General features: G+C 38.7%; 1 protein-coding gene across 1 annotated transcript in view; it reads right to left on the bottom strand.

Annotated features, from left to right (window-relative positions):
- Window positions 1-18,226, bottom strand: part of LOC139732721 (unconventional myosin-X-like) — a 206,592-nt gene that overhangs the window by 14,537 nt on the left and 173,829 nt on the right. The window contains exons 33-40 of the mRNA XM_071643573.1: window positions 14,797-14,882; window positions 14,062-14,316; window positions 11,083-11,293; window positions 5,997-6,004; window positions 3,439-3,596; window positions 3,146-3,272; window positions 2,158-2,261; window positions 969-1,162 (exon numbers count right to left, since the gene is read on the bottom strand). Coding sequence (XP_071499674.1) covers window positions 969-1,162; window positions 2,158-2,261; window positions 3,146-3,272; window positions 3,439-3,596; window positions 5,997-6,004; window positions 11,083-11,293; window positions 14,062-14,316; window positions 14,797-14,882 — 1,143 coding nt within the window. The remainder of the gene's footprint in view (window positions 1-968; window positions 1,163-2,157; window positions 2,262-3,145; window positions 3,273-3,438; window positions 3,597-5,996; window positions 6,005-11,082; window positions 11,294-14,061; window positions 14,317-14,796; window positions 14,883-18,226) is intronic.

Below are 18,226 nucleotides of genomic sequence, written 5' to 3'. Positions count from 1 at the left end.
TACTATATTGCTAGTACGTACGCTACGGTGCGACCGATTATGGAAGTGCAGTACGATGCTAAACGTGCATTAAAATGTGCAATCTCCGTGCTACGTTACCCTACGCGAACGAACACCGGCTCGACGTGGTTGGGTACACGTACGGGTGAGGCCTAGGGATGCATGTAGCCCGACTAGACGCCGAGCGCAGCTAGGTGTAGCTAGCGCGACACTTGTGTACAGCGACAGGGCCGTGTATATAGGATGCATGTACAGCTCTGAAACTTTGTTGTCTATTTGTTGCAACATTTAACTGGTGGGTACTGAGTACTTGTGAATGCCGTAATTGTTTCATTTTATAAACCTTCTACTGTGTCTTTTCTATTTTCATGCTTGGGAGTCACAATGCAAATGGAAAAACGTTACGAGTACGTTGGCAAGTGTTTGAACGTGTTTCTCGGGCTTGGCAGTAGACCCTACTATCAATCGCGAATTTAACAACACGCGAAAATGCCACTGATACCGTGATTCGCGAAAATATCTCTACGCGAAAATATTGGCGTATACAGTATTTGGAAATTTGATTAATAACAGGGCTAGCAATGACTGTATACTACTGTATCTCTTAATAACTTGATTGTGTAATATCAATATCACTGCTATATAAAGTTTTATGGTAAGAGAAGAGACACAAAGCCCGATACATTTAGTGGCTGAGGCAGGCTCTGGAGTTATTTAAACATGCGATCTAATTTCAAATCCTGCATGGTCCAAAAATCCTTGGACAATACTTTTTCTCTCCTTTTTTCCTGAGATGTCCTACAATGTATTGCAAGAGGGTATATACATGGGTATGTGGCAACACTGGGGAGAACAGAATAATGATAGAATCCTACGGCATCATGGGAAAAAAAAATGTAAGAGGCTACCGTGGGTTAAATACAACCATATATTCACAGCTGTATTGTAGTAACATCATATACACCCACCTCTTGATGTGGAAGCGCACGTATCTGAGGATGTTGCGGCTGGGGAGGAAAGTGGCTGCCATGCAGGCCAGCAGCTGCCAGTTGCGGAGGTTGTTGTGACCGTCGGGGTCGCTGATCTGCGTCGTCTGCTTGACCACCTGGCAGTAGACCTCGTCCCTCAGGGGCTTCAGGTCGTGTGCCGTCTGCAGGATGGTCTGCGGGTAACCATGGCAATATGGAAACGATTACGTTATGATGATGTCATGATTAAAACATATAATCATCCTCTCAATAATTCAATCAGCTCCAAGATACAGTGTATACACAGATTAGTTCACTTGCCTTTGTATAAAGACAGGGACACAGTATCAACATCAGGATGGTCTGCAGGTAACCATGGCAACAAGGAAACCATAACATGGCAATGAAGTTATACAGGTAAGGGATGATGAAATCCAGAATTCAAGCAGTTCCAAGATGCACACAGGTACATGTAGATCAACTCATCTTTGCAGAACAGTGATATACATGTAGTATTTAACAAAGTCAGGATGGTGTCTGGGTACCCATGGCAACACAACATCCAACAAAAAGATATAAACTGGTGATTGTCCCATTTTTCTACTTCCTATTGCGTCCTTGATTGATTTGTCTGTACCCAGATAAGAGTCCAACTTAAAGCTATAACCACTGACACTTGAAATGGTCTAAAATACTTTCATCTCTGGAAAACAGTCACAAAATGCAAGACTGATTAAGCCTTGCTTCAATATCTTCGAGTAGGCTACCACTGGCATTTCTTCAGATTAGAAGAACAATATTTCTTATGAAATTTGATCAAATAATTCAACCTATTGTGATTGCCCTACTGCTGATGCAAAATTTACAATCTAAAAAGATAGCATAGAGCTGTCATTAGAAGAACTTTTTGAAAAAGCTGTTTCATTTGAAATATCCCCGAGTAATGTGTTTGTTAAAAATTCTGAAAACAAAGAAACTGAAATCACTAGTTTCCACATACCACAGATGTCCCATCATAAAGACAGGAAGAATGAGACAATTTTGTTCTTTTTTTATCCTTTGTTTTGCCATACTCTATTTGAAATAGTTTGTCCGTCTGTTTGTTCGTTTGTTTGTTGGTCTGTCTGTCTGTTTGTCTGTCTGTTTGTTTGTTTGTTTGTTTGTAAGTTTGTTTGATTTCGATGCTCACCTGGATGAGAGGCAAGGGGTCCGGCACGTTGTCAAGGGAACCCTGCAGGGCAGGGAAAATCTTGACTGCCTCCTCCTGGAGTGTGGAGTAACCCTTCTCCATATCTGAATGGATGATGGACAATACACGTCTCACAATGGTGCCATATAGCAGAGACATAAATCAGCTCTGCAAATACATCTATCTATGCTGCATTTAGCTACTGTAAAACCAGATATTCTTGCATGCATGAAACATTCATAAATTTTGCGAAGAGCCACAATTTGCAAAAGTAAAATGCACATAAAAATTGTTTTTTGTTTTTTTGTCTACACAATCCAGAACATGTAGTATACTCGTAACTTTTTTGTGGTCACCAATTTGCAAAAGTTTTGCGTTGCAAATGTTTCTGGGTTTATGTTGTGTATCCTCACTACTTCTACTTTTCACCCCTCCATGCAAGTCTTATCAAACTTTGATGTTTGTAACAACTTGTCTATGTGTCTGACAGGGTTCTTTTTTTCACCATTTTGACAGAGAGTCTGTTACATACGTAACATAATTTGGGTATAGTTTTGAGTAGTAACTTGCATGACAGCCGCTTACAATTAGTCAAGTTCTATACATATTTAGCTCATGTTCATTTTTCACCTTGTATACATGTATCTACACTTGTATCTATCTATTCATTTATCCAGCCATTTGCAAGCAGATGTAGGTATCTGTTCGTTAATCAATCAATCAATCAATCCAGTTAGTCATTCATTGATTGAGTAACTAGATAATCAATTAATCAATGCCATCATTTACATGCATTCACCCAGGGGCACATACAAAATTAATAAGTCAACAACATTGCCTAAGCATAAAAAGAGGCAGAGTAGACGGCATAGTTGCACCTCATAGGCTTGTTATGATGACCAGAACACAAACATATTGTATGTTCCATACGCACACTGAAGGATAGATGCAAAGAGGTATCATAAAGAGACGGAAGAGGGGTGCATACCAGAGCTGATGTGGCCGTAGGGTAGAGGTAGAAGTGGTGCCTTCAGAGGGTGTGGTGTACTTCGGAGAATGGGGTTCAGCTGGTAGAGACGCTCCAGGGCTCTCTCGTCACCCGCCATGCTCACTTCCTGCAGAACAGCATCGTGGGAAGTGAATTTATCAAAAGGACGAAAACAACTTTTGTGACAATAGTATGGTTAGTTTGCATCTACCATCTTTAGCCATACCAAATGTACTCAATCTTTTCTTGTAAATGTGGAATCAGTCAACGGGCAACCACGGGCAAAGTCTTACCCTAATCTCCTTGATAAGGGTCTGGAATGGTGTCTCGAGGGGCGGCTTGCTGTCGATGACGTCCTGGATGGCATTGGTCCACCTCCACGCCTCCTCGTTGGACGTCGTGTAGAGATTGAGGGAGGAGCGGCGACTGTGCAGCGTAATCTTCCAGCATCCTAGGTTTGTAATGAAACACACATCCCAACACATACATTCAAATCTTTCTTTTCCCACATAAGCTTGTGTTATATGTGTCAAGCTTAAGGCACAGGTCAGAGAATTTTGTGATAACTGTAACACTCGTTAACTCGTTAACATCTATTGGATTTTGCTATTTATTGAAGGAAATGGCATTATTTTCCCTTGATTTTTGTTTTCCCTGTTGACAAACTCAGAATATTGAAACATTAGGTTGACTAATGGTATGCGTGTACTGATGAATTCAATGAAATGAATGAGAGTGCAATACATGATACACAAAGAGGTTACCTTACCATTCAGGCCTACAGAGTACATTGTAAACAAGGTGGTAGGACTTATATCATGAATTAAAATGTTTGACAGCATAAACTTTTGACATTACTATGGGTGATGGAATAATAACATTAGTTATTTCTCTTTCCATTTATTTATTTTTTTTGTTTGATGGCTTTATCTGATGCCAACTGTCGGTAATGAGAAACAGCAGTATCCACAGGTAATATTAAGAATAAAAATTTGTGGCATGACATTGTATACTTTCTTGCAAAGAGAGACAAAAATATGAATCCATCATACCCGCATGAGAGCTGTCTGCATACATAATTGAATGAAGGCATAAGCACAAAATAAAAACCAACAAAAAAGAAAAAAAAAAAGAATAACATCCAGAAAAGCATTACAAATCAAACACATGAAGACACATATATTGCACTTTGATACAACATCAATTTACAGAGCCAGATTTTGTTGCAGAATTCCTCTTTAATAAAAAATAATTCATCAACTTAAAGCACTTTTATCCACTGAATAGCAGCACACTTGTCTGTTAAAGAGTCATAATTTGCCTAAAAATCAATCAACATTTTTTTTTTTAATGGCATATTATACAAGAAGCCACTGTGGCTTACATCAAAAGAAAAAAATCAATACTGAACTTCAGCTCTGAAAAATTCATTGTTCTCCTTTGCATTAAACATTGTTCTCCTTTGCATTAAAAATGTTTGAACATGTTAGTAGGACATGAAGCATTATAGCAGCATCAAGTATGGAAAACTGCATGTGCATTGCATTCACTTAAATTGCTGTGCCATATCATCTTATGCAACAATTTGAATACACCAATGAGCAATCAGAACAGAAAGATCATGCAAATCAGGGAATAGCAGGCGAATGGACAGCTGACATTTCTTTTCCCTTCCCTTCCTTGAACCCCCCCCCCCCCCCCCAAAAAAAAAAAAACCCAAACAAACACACAAAAAAAACCCTCTTGGGAGCATTATGCTAACATAGCCATTTTCACATAGGGCAATGACAACATTCACCATCCATTATAGTGAATCAAGTGTGCATGACGGCATAATTACAAATACTCCCCATCTGTATACTTCAATATGATCGCATAAATAAGGTTCATACTCTGTATTACAACACTAGTATTGATGTTGTATTATATTAACACTTGATGTAGACCTATAACTGTGATATGCCATATTTGTTGTGTTGGTGTTTTTATTTTTGAAAATTTTGCAGGTCGGTAGGAAAACATTGTCTTCTATAGCAAAAAATGTTTCAGTAAATTGTCTTCATAGCGGGAAGTCACTAAATATTTTCTTGAAAAGGGATAATACTCTTTCCTCATTTCATTGTTGCAGTCCTCATATCAATTGTGAATACAACCACTCTAGAAACTGTCTTACAGGTCTAATTCACGAGCACATCATCCTCAAAAAATATGTAGCGTATAAACAGTATCCATATCTTGTGCATACAGACTGTCAATGGTCGATCAAAAACTGATGGCTAAAAATATGTGCTGTGATGCAAGACTTATGAATGAATCAACCGTTTCATTATTCTGGAAATAAAAGTTGATGACTGACAAAAATGTTTTGAGCAGCTCTATCATGCCAATCCTTATGATGGGGAAAGTTAAAAAAAAAAAGAACTTTGTTCCATGTAGTTACATGTACAAATGACGACTGGCTTGTAACCTCCACCAAAGAGGTTATATTTTTTCTGTCATTTGTTTGTTGTCTGTTTGTTTTTTCATTCACAAAGTAACTCAAATATCTAAAGTTAAGAACAGATTTGGATGAAATTTTCAGGAAAAGTTGTTAATGACACAAGGAACAAAATATACAATTTTGGCTGTGATCCATACCACCGTATGGATCTGTGAATTTCATTTTTTTTTTTTTTTTGATGGAAATTGCAATATTGGTGGAAATAAGCTGCTTGATGGAGGTCAGCGCTCTCTAAGTGCTTCTCTGCAATGTAGTTAAGCATGTTACAGCCAGGATTAGTATTATGGATTAGATGAGACATCAACCTAATATCTTCGTACTAGATCCCTATTCCTGCAGGCAACCAGTTACCAGTAATACTCTGAAGCTAGAGTTTTCATTTAAAACACTCATAGATTACAAATGCAAGAATTTCATCACTGCAACACACTGATGGTTGTTTTTATGGTTTCTAACTGCTTTGCCTGATGGCGTTTTATTCCAATGCTTTAAAGCCATCAATGTTCCACCAACAGGCTAAAAGATGGAAACAGCTCGAATATAAAAGAGGGAAAATTTCATCATCCCTTTCCTGACGGGTCCCACATAAACCCATACCAGCATCTCAATGGAAACTGAGCATTACACCAAAATCAGATGGTCTTTATAAAGGGTGAATGTGGTTGGGACTACAGTGAGAAGGATAAAAAGCTGACAAAGCAGCAAGACAGGAAGAAATTGAGAGTCAGAGACAGACAGACAGACAGACAGACAAAGCTACAAAAAGACAGACACACATACAATTTATGTACATACAGACAAACACGCAAAGAGAGAAAGAGGGGACTGGGGAATTTATTAGTGCAACCGGGTAAACCTACAAACCCGAATCCATTGCGTTATAGGGTCATCCAGTAATTCACTTCCACCATAACTAATCAGCCCTCCAAATCATACACGGACTTTCTTGGGATATGCATGTACTGTCTTGCTGATAAAAAGACTAATGCTCCTCTTAATAAACACTGCACAACACATCCACAGCAAAAAAAAAAAAAAGAAAGAAAGAAAAAAAGGCTTCCCCCCCCCCAAAAAAAAAAAAAAAAAAAAAAAAAAACAGACACAAGAAAATCACACGTAAAAGAAAAATTAGTTGAGTACAGGGAAATCTCTGGAAAAGAAAGCACACAAGACTTCAAAGGGCAAGGCATTCAGCTTTTCCAGGTAACTGAAATGGAGATAACTTTCAGCGCAAATCAAACCAGAGAATGTACAGTAATGCCGAGAAGGGATGGAAACATGTTGAAGGATTCATAAAACAGCAGCGGCATGTCACAAGCAAAACTTTATACATGCATGCACACAAACACTCACATACATACAATGTACACACACTAGCCTAAGGGCTCGACACCAACTTTTTTCTTTGGTGGCCTGATCATGCCACTAAAATCTTCATATCTGAAATTTTGGTGACCTGAAAAAGAAATATCTTAGCCCAAAATAAACAAAAACAAAACAATCAAATTTGTATTTTTATTGCCCGATTGGGACACCACAAAAGGGAACTTTTTTTTTTGAAATTTGGAGGCCCAACATCAATTTCTCGTGGCCCCGTCTAGTGGCCTAAATATGTCGAGCCTTGCATATAGACATACACACAACCACAGCACACACAAATACACAAACACACACAAATACACAAACACAAACAAACACAAAAAAATTCACACACACACACCCATACACACACAAACACACATACAGCAGAGAAGAAAAAGTTAGGAACAGGGATTGTTTGAAGTTAGTAGCCAAAAAAAGGGTTAGGGGGTGGGTTGCATTTGAGAAATTAGAGACGCACGGATGACAGGGTGTTGTTCTGGTCAAGGAGGGGTTTGAACCCAGAGGCTGCGAGAAATGTGAGCGCATGGACCCTGTTCTCTCCACACCCACAGAACACACAGGAGGTCCACTGCATGCACTCATGAGTTTCCACTTCAAATACACACACAAGCCATTTCAGATGCAAGCACGGCAACGCTAGGGCAGTTGTAATGATGTCTTACCAGCTAAGCGAGCTATTTCACGAAGGACAGATAGGTATTAAAAAAAAAAAAAAGGAGAGAGAGGAAAAAGATATTACAGCATCAGGAAATGTAGCGCGGGACATATTGCCCCTCCAAAAACAAAACACTTAAACAGTTACAGTTAAAGGCAATAGATTAGATATTCAGACAACTTGAGTTGAAAGTCTGTACAAGTTCCGAACACAGAACGAACTGCATATATTGAATCATAGAATGTAATATTGCACATCACAATCCTACCAACAGAAAATGAAGACACACAAAAATAATGAAACACAAGAAAACATTTGAATGACCCAGTGCGTGATACTAATATCAAAACTTTCATATTACAATTAAAAGAGAATACAGAGAATCAAATGAAATAATTCAACCATCCAAATGTGTGGCCTTCTGCAGATACAAGTAGAGTATGCTTATCTTGATCTAGTCAATTTGAGGGAACATACAATGGTACACGTATTCTCTTGTCTTGTAATGTATTGATGTGCGGTATCGTTGCCTTCTGACCATTGTTTTGCTGGTTGAAATGAAGCAATACCTCAAGATGAACATCACAATATGAGTTGAAGCCCTTCTTCAATGTAATTTATGTGTCATCATTACCTGCAACAGATACTTGAATTCCATATCATACCATAAACATGGAATATTTCACCGTGTGGCTTGTTCTATTTTTGTCTTGTTTGCTTTTTTAAACTTTTCTTCTTTTGCTGTTGATTTTCCATTTGGCTCTACCTGATACCAGTGCAAAATAAGACAGCCATTCTGATCTCACTTTCTACCATTATACCATCACTTCTAGTCAAAGTGTTGACACTTAGAAGACTGACAAACAAGCAAAATTCATGCTATGTGACTGACAAGAAAGCATGCCAAAATGCTATGTACAGGCCTGTATACATTTACAGCACTCCCTACACATTGTTATTTTTAAAAATCTTTTTTTTTTTTTTTTTTTTTTTTGTGATACTCTGTGTGACCTACAAGTATGTAGGAAACAAGATGTATGATAAACACGTACAACAAGAAAGAAAAACACTGATTCAGGACAATGTGTCACCAAACTACAGCATGGTGCCAAGGCAATTTTGTCTTTTTTTTTTCAGGAATGCACGGTGTGCATACATTGAAGGAATGGGAAAAGGAGGAGGAAGAACAACTACAGGGGAGGGTCATTGGTGCAGTTCCAGGAAAACATCAGCAACAAAATACTCATTTATCCAAAATACATTGTCTTTTGCTGATAATTTCATCATGAATCTTGTGTGTTTTCAACCAAAAATTACCACATTAGGTTTGATTTGAGCAGAAAAATACTTTATAAGTAGATGTATACGATTGCATTTTTGTTTTTGTTTTGTTTGGGTTTTTTGTTTCTTTGCCACAGTATTTAGAGGGTAGGTACAAAAGGAGGGGGGGGGGGAGAGAACATGCTACTGAGTGGAAATGACAAACTATTTGAAATATTACTCAATATCTCTTGAGAATATCATCCTGAACAAAAATCTTAGGACTCACAGAGACCCTTCAGAATCCATGTTAGGTCTTGTATAAGAAGGACATCTTACGTATTCACATCATCTTTTGCTACATACAAGTATTTTGGGGGTAATGGAGGTTAGATTTACAATGTACTACGGGTAGAATATGTTTACAAACAGGTCTTGAATTCAAGATATTGGATACAATGCATCAATAATGCTGCTGGTGTTATGAGGGTTTTTTTGAAAACTTTCTAATATCAGTTATCAGTTATTATTATTATTATTATTATCATGTTTTTTTTTAATTTTTTTGGTCACAACTTGTCTGTCAGATTTCCTGCAGTGAGACCTGCAATCAAGCAGGTTTGCTAAAATAGGCCCCGTCATGGCGTATTTCCCTATTCAACTTGTGTTCCCTCAGTAAACAATCTTGTTCATTGTATCAGTTCTCAGCAATAATAATTTAACTAGCTGTATGGCATTTGTTATTTTGACATACATGTATCTTCATTACAAAATATCAAAATAAATAAAAATTAACACCAAAAGAAGCACTTTGTGTATATTTCACAAAGAGAAGAGACTTGTAACAAATCATAGTTCACTGTATATACTTCATAAATTTTCTTATCATTCATGATGGTGAAGACCTTGCATGTTCAACACTTGATTACAATGTACATTGTACTTATTGAATGATTATGACTGGCTACATTTTAGAGATGAATTTGATATAAATGTGTAAAGATTCATAATATGTCAATATGTATTAATGTACTGTACTTTGATGTCCACTTTGTTCCCCAAAAAGTGTTACTGTATACAGGTGGAAAACTAAATTTATCTTTTGGTGACTGAAAGACACCATAGGCACTAGGAGATGACATCAAAGGGATGGGGGGGGGGGGGATTGACAGTTTAATTCATGCATGAGCAGGACCAGTGGGAAACACTAACACTCACTCTTTTACAGTTGTAAGTGTCGTAGCGACTGCACGGTCAAGTTGGCCCCCTCGCATTCAGACTTGGTAGCTTTTAATGCAACAAAATTTGATTTGATTTGCTTGTCAAAAAAAAAAATCCAAAAAAAAAAAACAAAAAACTGAGGGATACAGTTGTAGCAATTTGTGGAGCGATTTTAACATTTTGCATATTTAGAGCATAAACTTGGCTTTTGGCTATTAAAGAGAATGTGGGGGAAAAAAAAATAACCAAAAAAAAAAATAATTGCGATGGCAAGAAAATAAAAATTCTTTCTTGTTGGGATTTTCTCACAATCTCCATCACATTTTTTTCCCGTCAGTTGTTACAATCTGAAATATACATTTCACACATGATTGGCCAAACCACTACCTTCACTGCAGCAAAAATTTTCCCCAACGCAGAATGCAACTTTAAAAAAAAAAATGTGCCATCAAGCAAAGTTCTGAATCTCTCTTTACCCCATAAAGAAAAATGCAAACTGTCCTGTCTCATTTGTGAAGCTTTATTCCTTCCCCCGCTTGCACTTTGCAGAGTTCGTAGCGAGAGCCGCGGTGCCATCGAAGGGAAACTTTACATCCGACAGAGCACACAGACATAGAGCATGCCATGCAAGAACCACACATCACGTACAGAGAGTAGGAGAACACGTAGGCATGCTATGCGGTTACCACGCATGCATGACAACATGCATGGAGACGCGGTAGGGGAGAATGGCTTTATAGGGCAATATCCATGCACATCGTTTCCATGGTAGCAGGCAGGGAAGGCACAGTTATACAAATAATCAAACAGATAGAAAGATAGGGAAAAACAAAAACCAGCTACGTAAAAACAAATAAAAACGGGGAGTTCGAGATCGTACTAACTCTACTCCAAGACCACGGAGCCGGGATCCAATACGTACCCTCACTTCCTGTCGACCGAGATTTCTTTCTAGTGCGTATGAGAGTGGGGACGCGGCGCGGCCTGTGCCCCCCGTTGCTTCCGTTTGTGAGGGGGGTCAGATTGGCGATGTGTGGTATGTTTTCATAGGTCGGGTTTTCGTTCTCGTTTTCAAGTCCATTGGAATAATAATCGTTCGGGGCATCATTTACATCATCAATTGTACCGCCTGTGATTTCGTGAGGTGTTTTACAATTTATTTTTTGTTTTGTTTCATATCGAGATGAGAGGTAGATGGCGAGGATGAAGAATAAGCCATGTTTGTTCGGAGGGAAATGTCAGGTGGACGAAAGGAGTATAAAGACAGCCATGAAGAATAAGATTAGATATCACCACAGCATACAAAAGATTGAGCACTCACCAAATGAGTTATTCATCAAAACATGCATTTTATCAACAGGATGGATGATAAATGGTAAAAACACCCCTGCGACACAGATCAAAGAATCATAATGTACCTCTTGTTGCTTCTGCTTGTGAAGGGAGACCAAAGATACCAAGGATATAATTTACTGGAAATTAGAATAGCTTTGCATATAAATCATTAAGTCCAAATTTTTCCTAAGGTCTGTCATGAAAGGCATGGTTTCCATACTCTGTGTGCACTATTATCAATGTTGGGGTGCTAATGAAATGGGTGAAGATTTCTTGGAGGAAACACAAACTTGCAATGAGCTCAAAATTGATTTCCTACTATGCCTCTCCCACTTATATGCGGAAAATGATTGAACAAAGTGAAATGTATCAACAAATTTAAAGCAGTGATGGTGTGTCCTCAAAATGAGTAAATTCAGGTGATGAGATGTGCTTCATTCTTTTAAGAGCAATTTGTGTCAGCTTTACTACTGTTCTAATAATGTACACCTGAACTGTTTGTATGATTACATATAAAAACAATTGTAGGTACATGTATCATGCATACACAACATGGTGTCATTCATACAAGTGTATATAGCAAACAGTCCAGAGTGTACATGTAAGTATGAATAATATGTACGGATATGTAACATAAAGAATGTATTTCATGAACTCTAATGCATGAAGGTATCCACTATAAAAAATATAACAGAATGAAAAGGGTGATTGGGAAAGAGCACAGCTGAATGAAGGGATTTGACACAAATTTCTATATTAAATGTTAATATACAATGTATATGAAAAGGTTTGCCAGTAACATAGTGAATATTCATCATGATATTCAAACTATAAAGGTGATTAGCCCCTTACGGCTTTCAAGAACCAAAATTTATCATAAGCTCTCCGCCACGGAACCTTTATTTTCTCATGCGCTAGATTAAAATTCTGTTACAACATTCACTAAACTTTACTTTCTTCATGTTTCTGTTTTTTTTGTGTGTAAGTTTGTCAGAATCAGAAATTACAAACAGAATTTTAAAAATATGTCTCACTGACATTCAAGTGTTTCTCTCAGAATGTGCAACAGTTTTAGACACAACATTCTGCAGAAAGTTGGTTATTTTGAAGCAAAAACCAAATCCCCTACCACATTCTCTATCTCCATTACCATGTGTTCTTTGCATACTCTGCAAATATGGATTACACTCCATATAGAACCAGTCACAATTTCTAATAGCCCCCACAATCACAGAAATATAAATGTGATTATTTCATTTATACTCAGAACAATATTCCTAACAAATCCACCTTGAAAAAACCTACAGTACTAAGATTGCAAAGGCATTATAGTTTTGTGAGTTTCAGTCCATCAGCTTTCACTTTTGTCGAAAATGCATTGTGTTATGTTTCTGAAGCATTCCCATCCAATTTCTCCAAATAAAAGCTACATTTGTCAATTCCAAATTGTGACATGACATCAAAATACAGTAGCACTTTAAATGCACTCTTCTTCAGAATTTGAGAATTGACCAAATCACATACAAATGAAGTGAACAATCAAACAGTGATGATCTTTATGGGATTTATGAGCTCAAAGCACAGTCTTTATATCTCTCGAGGTATAGCATGTGAGCACTATTGATATACAACATTGGAGAACACAAGACAGATAATACAAATGTAGCTTTTGATAAGGGGCAGACATACACATAGTGGCCTCTTCTGTTAACAAATGCCCTGTAAATAGGTTTTTTGGTTATAATGCATGTATGCTCATTGACTAGATGGACATCTACAATATGTACTACATTGTATACTGACTACAGTATGCCTGTAGGAATTCTAACACTAAGCAAGGTTATGCTTTTTTTTCTTTTTGTTGTTGCTTTGTCTTTGAGTGTAGAATAATTTATGACACATGAGGTTAAAGGAAGAAACTGTTATAAAGCCTGGGACTGGGATTGCTAACTTCATACATGTACCATAGCTAAAGTGCAGGGAATTAATTGTAATATTTCCATGATATAGAAAAGTCAGAAAGATAAGAGAGACACATTGCATAGGATGAAAGAAGAAAAGACCACAGAGAGAGATAGATGGATAGATAGATAGGTAGACAGAGATAGATAGATAGACAGATAGATAGATAGATAGATAGATAGATAGATAGATAGATAGATAGATAGATAGATAGATAGAGAGAGATAGATAGATAGATAGATAGAGATACTGTAAAAGTGGTTTCTTTCGCGGTGGTTTTATTTTCGGGCTTTTCGTGCTTTGAGGTTGAACCGCGAATTTAACATCACGCGAAAATGTTTTGAACCCATTGCTTTTAACAACGGTATCATTACCGACCGCGAATTTAAACACAAGCGAAAAAGTCGGCACCGATGGAAACCGCGAAAGTTTCTGTACGCGAAAGAAACCACTTTTACAGTACATAGATAGATAGATAGAGATATATATATATAGAGAGAGATAGATAGATAGAGAGAGAGAGAAGAAGGGGAGAGACAGACAAAGCATGAGAAATGAGATAGACAGAGAGACAGAGAGGACAAGACTGGTGAATGTTACCTTCTTCCTTGTACGTCTTCTCGTCCGGCACCGTCACGGAGCAGAGAGAATTGATCGCGATGGCGCCCATCTTCTGCACGCACTCGATGCTGCGGTAGCAGTCCAGCGAGTGCTGCGTCAGCACAAAGAAGCGCTTCTTCCGCGAGCTGCTCGCCCGAGCAAGCGGGCCCGAGGTCGTCTCCTTCGTCATCCACCCACTCATCAGCACCTCCTCCTTGCGGTAAGTGCGTTGACCCTTGTGATACTGGGTCAGGGCTACAAAAAAATCAACAACATAGGGCATACTAGCACTTAGAAAGTGGAAATCCATCCTGATGATTAGTTTGTGTGAATAGATGCAGAAAAATTAGAGAAAAGTGACAGTGAAAGGAATTTCTGATGATGACTGAGGAAGTTATGATTTGTCTTTTTTCTTCTAAAAAAAATTTAGAGCAGCCTGTCAATTTATGACAATCTTTTGGTTGAGGCAGTGCAGTGTCTCATCTGAATGTTTTGTATGTTTATTGGGGATGGGGTAGCATCAAGGAACCCTTTCTCTTTTAATATACCATGTTCAGAATTTTCAATCCTGGGAAGATGTTTTAGGTTATAAGTTCTGAGCTGAACACGTCAGCATTCTGCAGAATTTTACTATTCTATGACAAAGTTGCCCATAGCTTTGAATAGTGTCCAGTGGGTTAAATTGGCCCAACACTGCATACAGGTGCACAATGTCATTATGCCCTTGATTCTCACCAGTCAGCCAGTTGTTCATTTCCTCCGGTGCTGAGGCGACCAAGCTAATCACCCTCTCAGCAGTGATGATGGCAAAGGCATTTGGTCTGCAGTGGTAAAGTTTGGCATCATAAACTGATGACATCATGCAACAACGAAATATTATAAAAGATGATCATGACTTTTCAGAAATATATTTCACAATCCTGCCGAGGCGACCAAGCAAAGCCATTTGGTCTGCAGTGGTAAAGTTTGGCATCACAAACTGATGACATCATACAACGACAAAATATCATAGAAGATGATCACGACTTTTCAGAAATATATTTCACAATCCTGGCATATAGCATACATTGTAAATATCTATCACCATATCTCAACTGGAAAAAGGAAAATAACTTCCCTCTCTGATACTAATCCTAAAATCCACAATCAGTTGCTGTCCAGTACATGCAAAACTCATATTTGCAAGTTGTGCTTATTCTCAGCCAGACAAACATTATATTTTGAGCCTTCACTACCAAGATTCATTGTAGTTGTTTAACATCAATCCAGCCAGCATCTAAAAACAGTGAGAAGAACAATGTGTCTTCAAAATTAGCACTCTTTTGCACTTTAAAGGACAAGTCCACCTTCATATACATAAGGATTGAGAGAATGCAGCAATATTAGTAGAACACATCAGTGAAAGTTTGAGGAAAATTGGACAATCCGTTCAAAAGTTACGAATATTTTAAGTATCTGTGCAGTCACTGCTGGAAGAGAAGACTACTACAGTGTATGATGTCACATGTGTACAACTATATAAAGGAAATTAAAAGAGAATTTCACAAAACTTTACTTTTTGAATAAAGTGCACAGTTCTTCGACTTGCTACTGATGTATGTTAAGGGTAATATTATTGTGGTAAATGGAAATATGCGGTATGTTATTGTTGCGTCAATGCGTTGAGGCGCGTTGTGTCCATGCCAATGGCGTAGTGTGCGTGTGGTTGGCATGGGCACAACGCAACTTTTATTTTTCATGTGAATATAATGACGCAGATTTGATTGATTCTTGATTCTTCACTTTCACTTGAGAGAGAATGGACATACAAATGTATTCTCTATGAGCTCTGCTATGTTGAATAGTTGATAGGCCTGTATATCTGTTATTCACTCTGTATTCGACATGTAGCTGAGGATAATGCGGAGTTTATACATGTATCGGCAGACTGAGACTGTTCGATTTGTTCAATAAAATCTATGCAACGTCAACTGGAGACTGTCAGTGTCATCATTAACCCGGTTTACAACAAATGGTGTCAGGAGTGGGATGATGACAGCCTGACGGAGTGATCCACTTCATCTAGTTGAAGAACCCTGATCGACGAATAACAGCCTCGAGTATGACGCAATAATGGTCCACGTTTCGCTCCGAGGAGACCTGCTGTTTTAACTACACTTTGGTAGCGGACAGGAGTGCTGGGTAATCTTGATGTTGATCTTGATGGTGTACGTTGATCAGCCCTGGTAGAGCAGCACTACTCTGTGAGGCAGCTTCAAGATGATCAGGCTCGTCGATGGCGGGCTGGAGACTGGAGCTGATGGTGCGTCGGGAGTTTTGCTGTGGACGTCGGAGTGCGCTGGCGTGCGTCGGGGGCGGCTGAACATCAGTCGGGATGCGAAATCGACTGTTACAGAGCACTGCTGCGATATGGCATCTCACGCACTGAGCAAGTATTTGGTAACTGAAATAATGGATGATGCTGAACTTTCGTTTAACCGATTGGACTTAATGCAGATTTTGACCTATGATGCCATTTGGGCATTACGTTTCATGTTTGAAAATGACGTGTCTTATACATGTAATTGGTCAGTTTAACTGCGTCTTTAGTCATGTGTGAACAGTTTGTTTATAAGGATGTGCAAAGTGATAATTGCTCTTCGTCATCATATCGACAGGCAATAGGGTTGTGTGTAAATCTCGCTCTAGGCCATGCTCAGATTGAAAAGTTTAGTGGGTATTATGAAGATGGCACTGAAACGCCTTTTTCTAACTGGATGGAAGGATTCAATTTTATTATTGAACCTTTCCATTTCAATGATGAGGAGAAGGCTTGGGTTTTGGTGAGCAACCTCACGGGGCCAGCAAGAGAGGAGATTCTTTATTGTCTGTCTGACGAGAAGCGGAGGAGTTTCACAGAGATTGTAAAAGCTCTCCGTCTATGTTTTAGTCGAGAGAATTCTCACTATTTACGATGTTTGCTCTATAATCGTGTACAACATGATAATGAAGACTTGGCAGACTTCAGTAGGGATCTCATTCGTCTTTATGCCAAATTGGTAGGTGCTGCAGACGATGAGAAGGAAGCTGCGGCTTTGAGGCAGCTTAGGGATGAAGCTCTGTCAAATCAGTTTGTCAGTGGAACACGGGATGAGAGAGAACGAATTTTGCTAAGGCGTTTGCACATGAGAAATAGGGGAGGCCGATTTGAAGTGCTTAGGAGAGAAGCACTGTTAGTTCTCCGTGAAGATTGTATGCTAGAGGGAGATGGGCTGAAAATTGGGAGTGCTGATGCTGGAACACAAGGAGTGTTCACTGACCCGGTTGCTCAGCAGCTAGATCTTTCCTCAGATACAGCTGGACAGGAGAAGGAGGATGCCATATCTACTCTTTTGGATGGGGGATCGCAGATTCTGGGTTGCGTTGATGTAGATGAGAGTGGTGCAGAAATTGATGCTGAGGGACATGGACATGAGTCATGTGATGAACAGGTTGATGCAAAGGATTTAGATGCTGGGGTGCTTCTAATTGCAAAACCTGTGGGAGAGGGTACCAAGAGGGGTCCCGAATTATCACTTGAAGGTCAGGATGTCCCAAAGCATGCAAAAGTGCAGCCACAAAGAACTAACGTAGCGCCAAAGGAGCGGTCAGTTCCAAAAGGGGAGAATATTTCTCATGGTGACATTGTTGTCAATAATGTAACAACAAGGGAGGCATGCATACCTAACTGTAACATGTGGAAGCATGGATGTCATGTTCAGGGAACGGTATGGGGGCCCTGGGAGTCAAATTGGAGACCGGATTTAGGGTTAGTCGCTGCAGGTTAGAAATCCGCTGTCCGTTCATGGAATTTGTTGTGAGTTGATTCGCTTACAGTGTATACGTTCATGACTGCAGCTGAAACTTGTGTACCATCTCAAGTAGCAATGGAATTAGGAACTATGCGCATTTAGAGATGCAATACCGATGCGAGAAACCAATGGTTGTTTTGATATATGATTGATAAGAAGTTTTTAATGAGATATTGGAATAGTGATAAGAAAGTATTTGAAATCACTACTACGTGGAAAAACGAAGGAACTATATAATAGCCTTTATTGTTTTGTTTTGTTGGCAGCTGAACAACATGGCATTCTGACAATATTAGTAGTTGTTCAGTGAGTCAGGAACGTTTGATAATGAGAAA

This window comes from Diadema antillarum, unplaced genomic scaffold (genome assembly GCF_040938485.1).
Source record: "Diadema antillarum isolate AM-2024a unplaced genomic scaffold, OU_Dant_1.0 seq00000445_RagTag, whole genome shotgun sequence".
NCBI classification, from domain to species: Eukaryota; Metazoa; Echinodermata; class Echinoidea; order Diadematoida; family Diadematidae; genus Diadema; species Diadema antillarum.
This window is presented reverse-complemented; position numbering and strand designations above follow the sequence as displayed.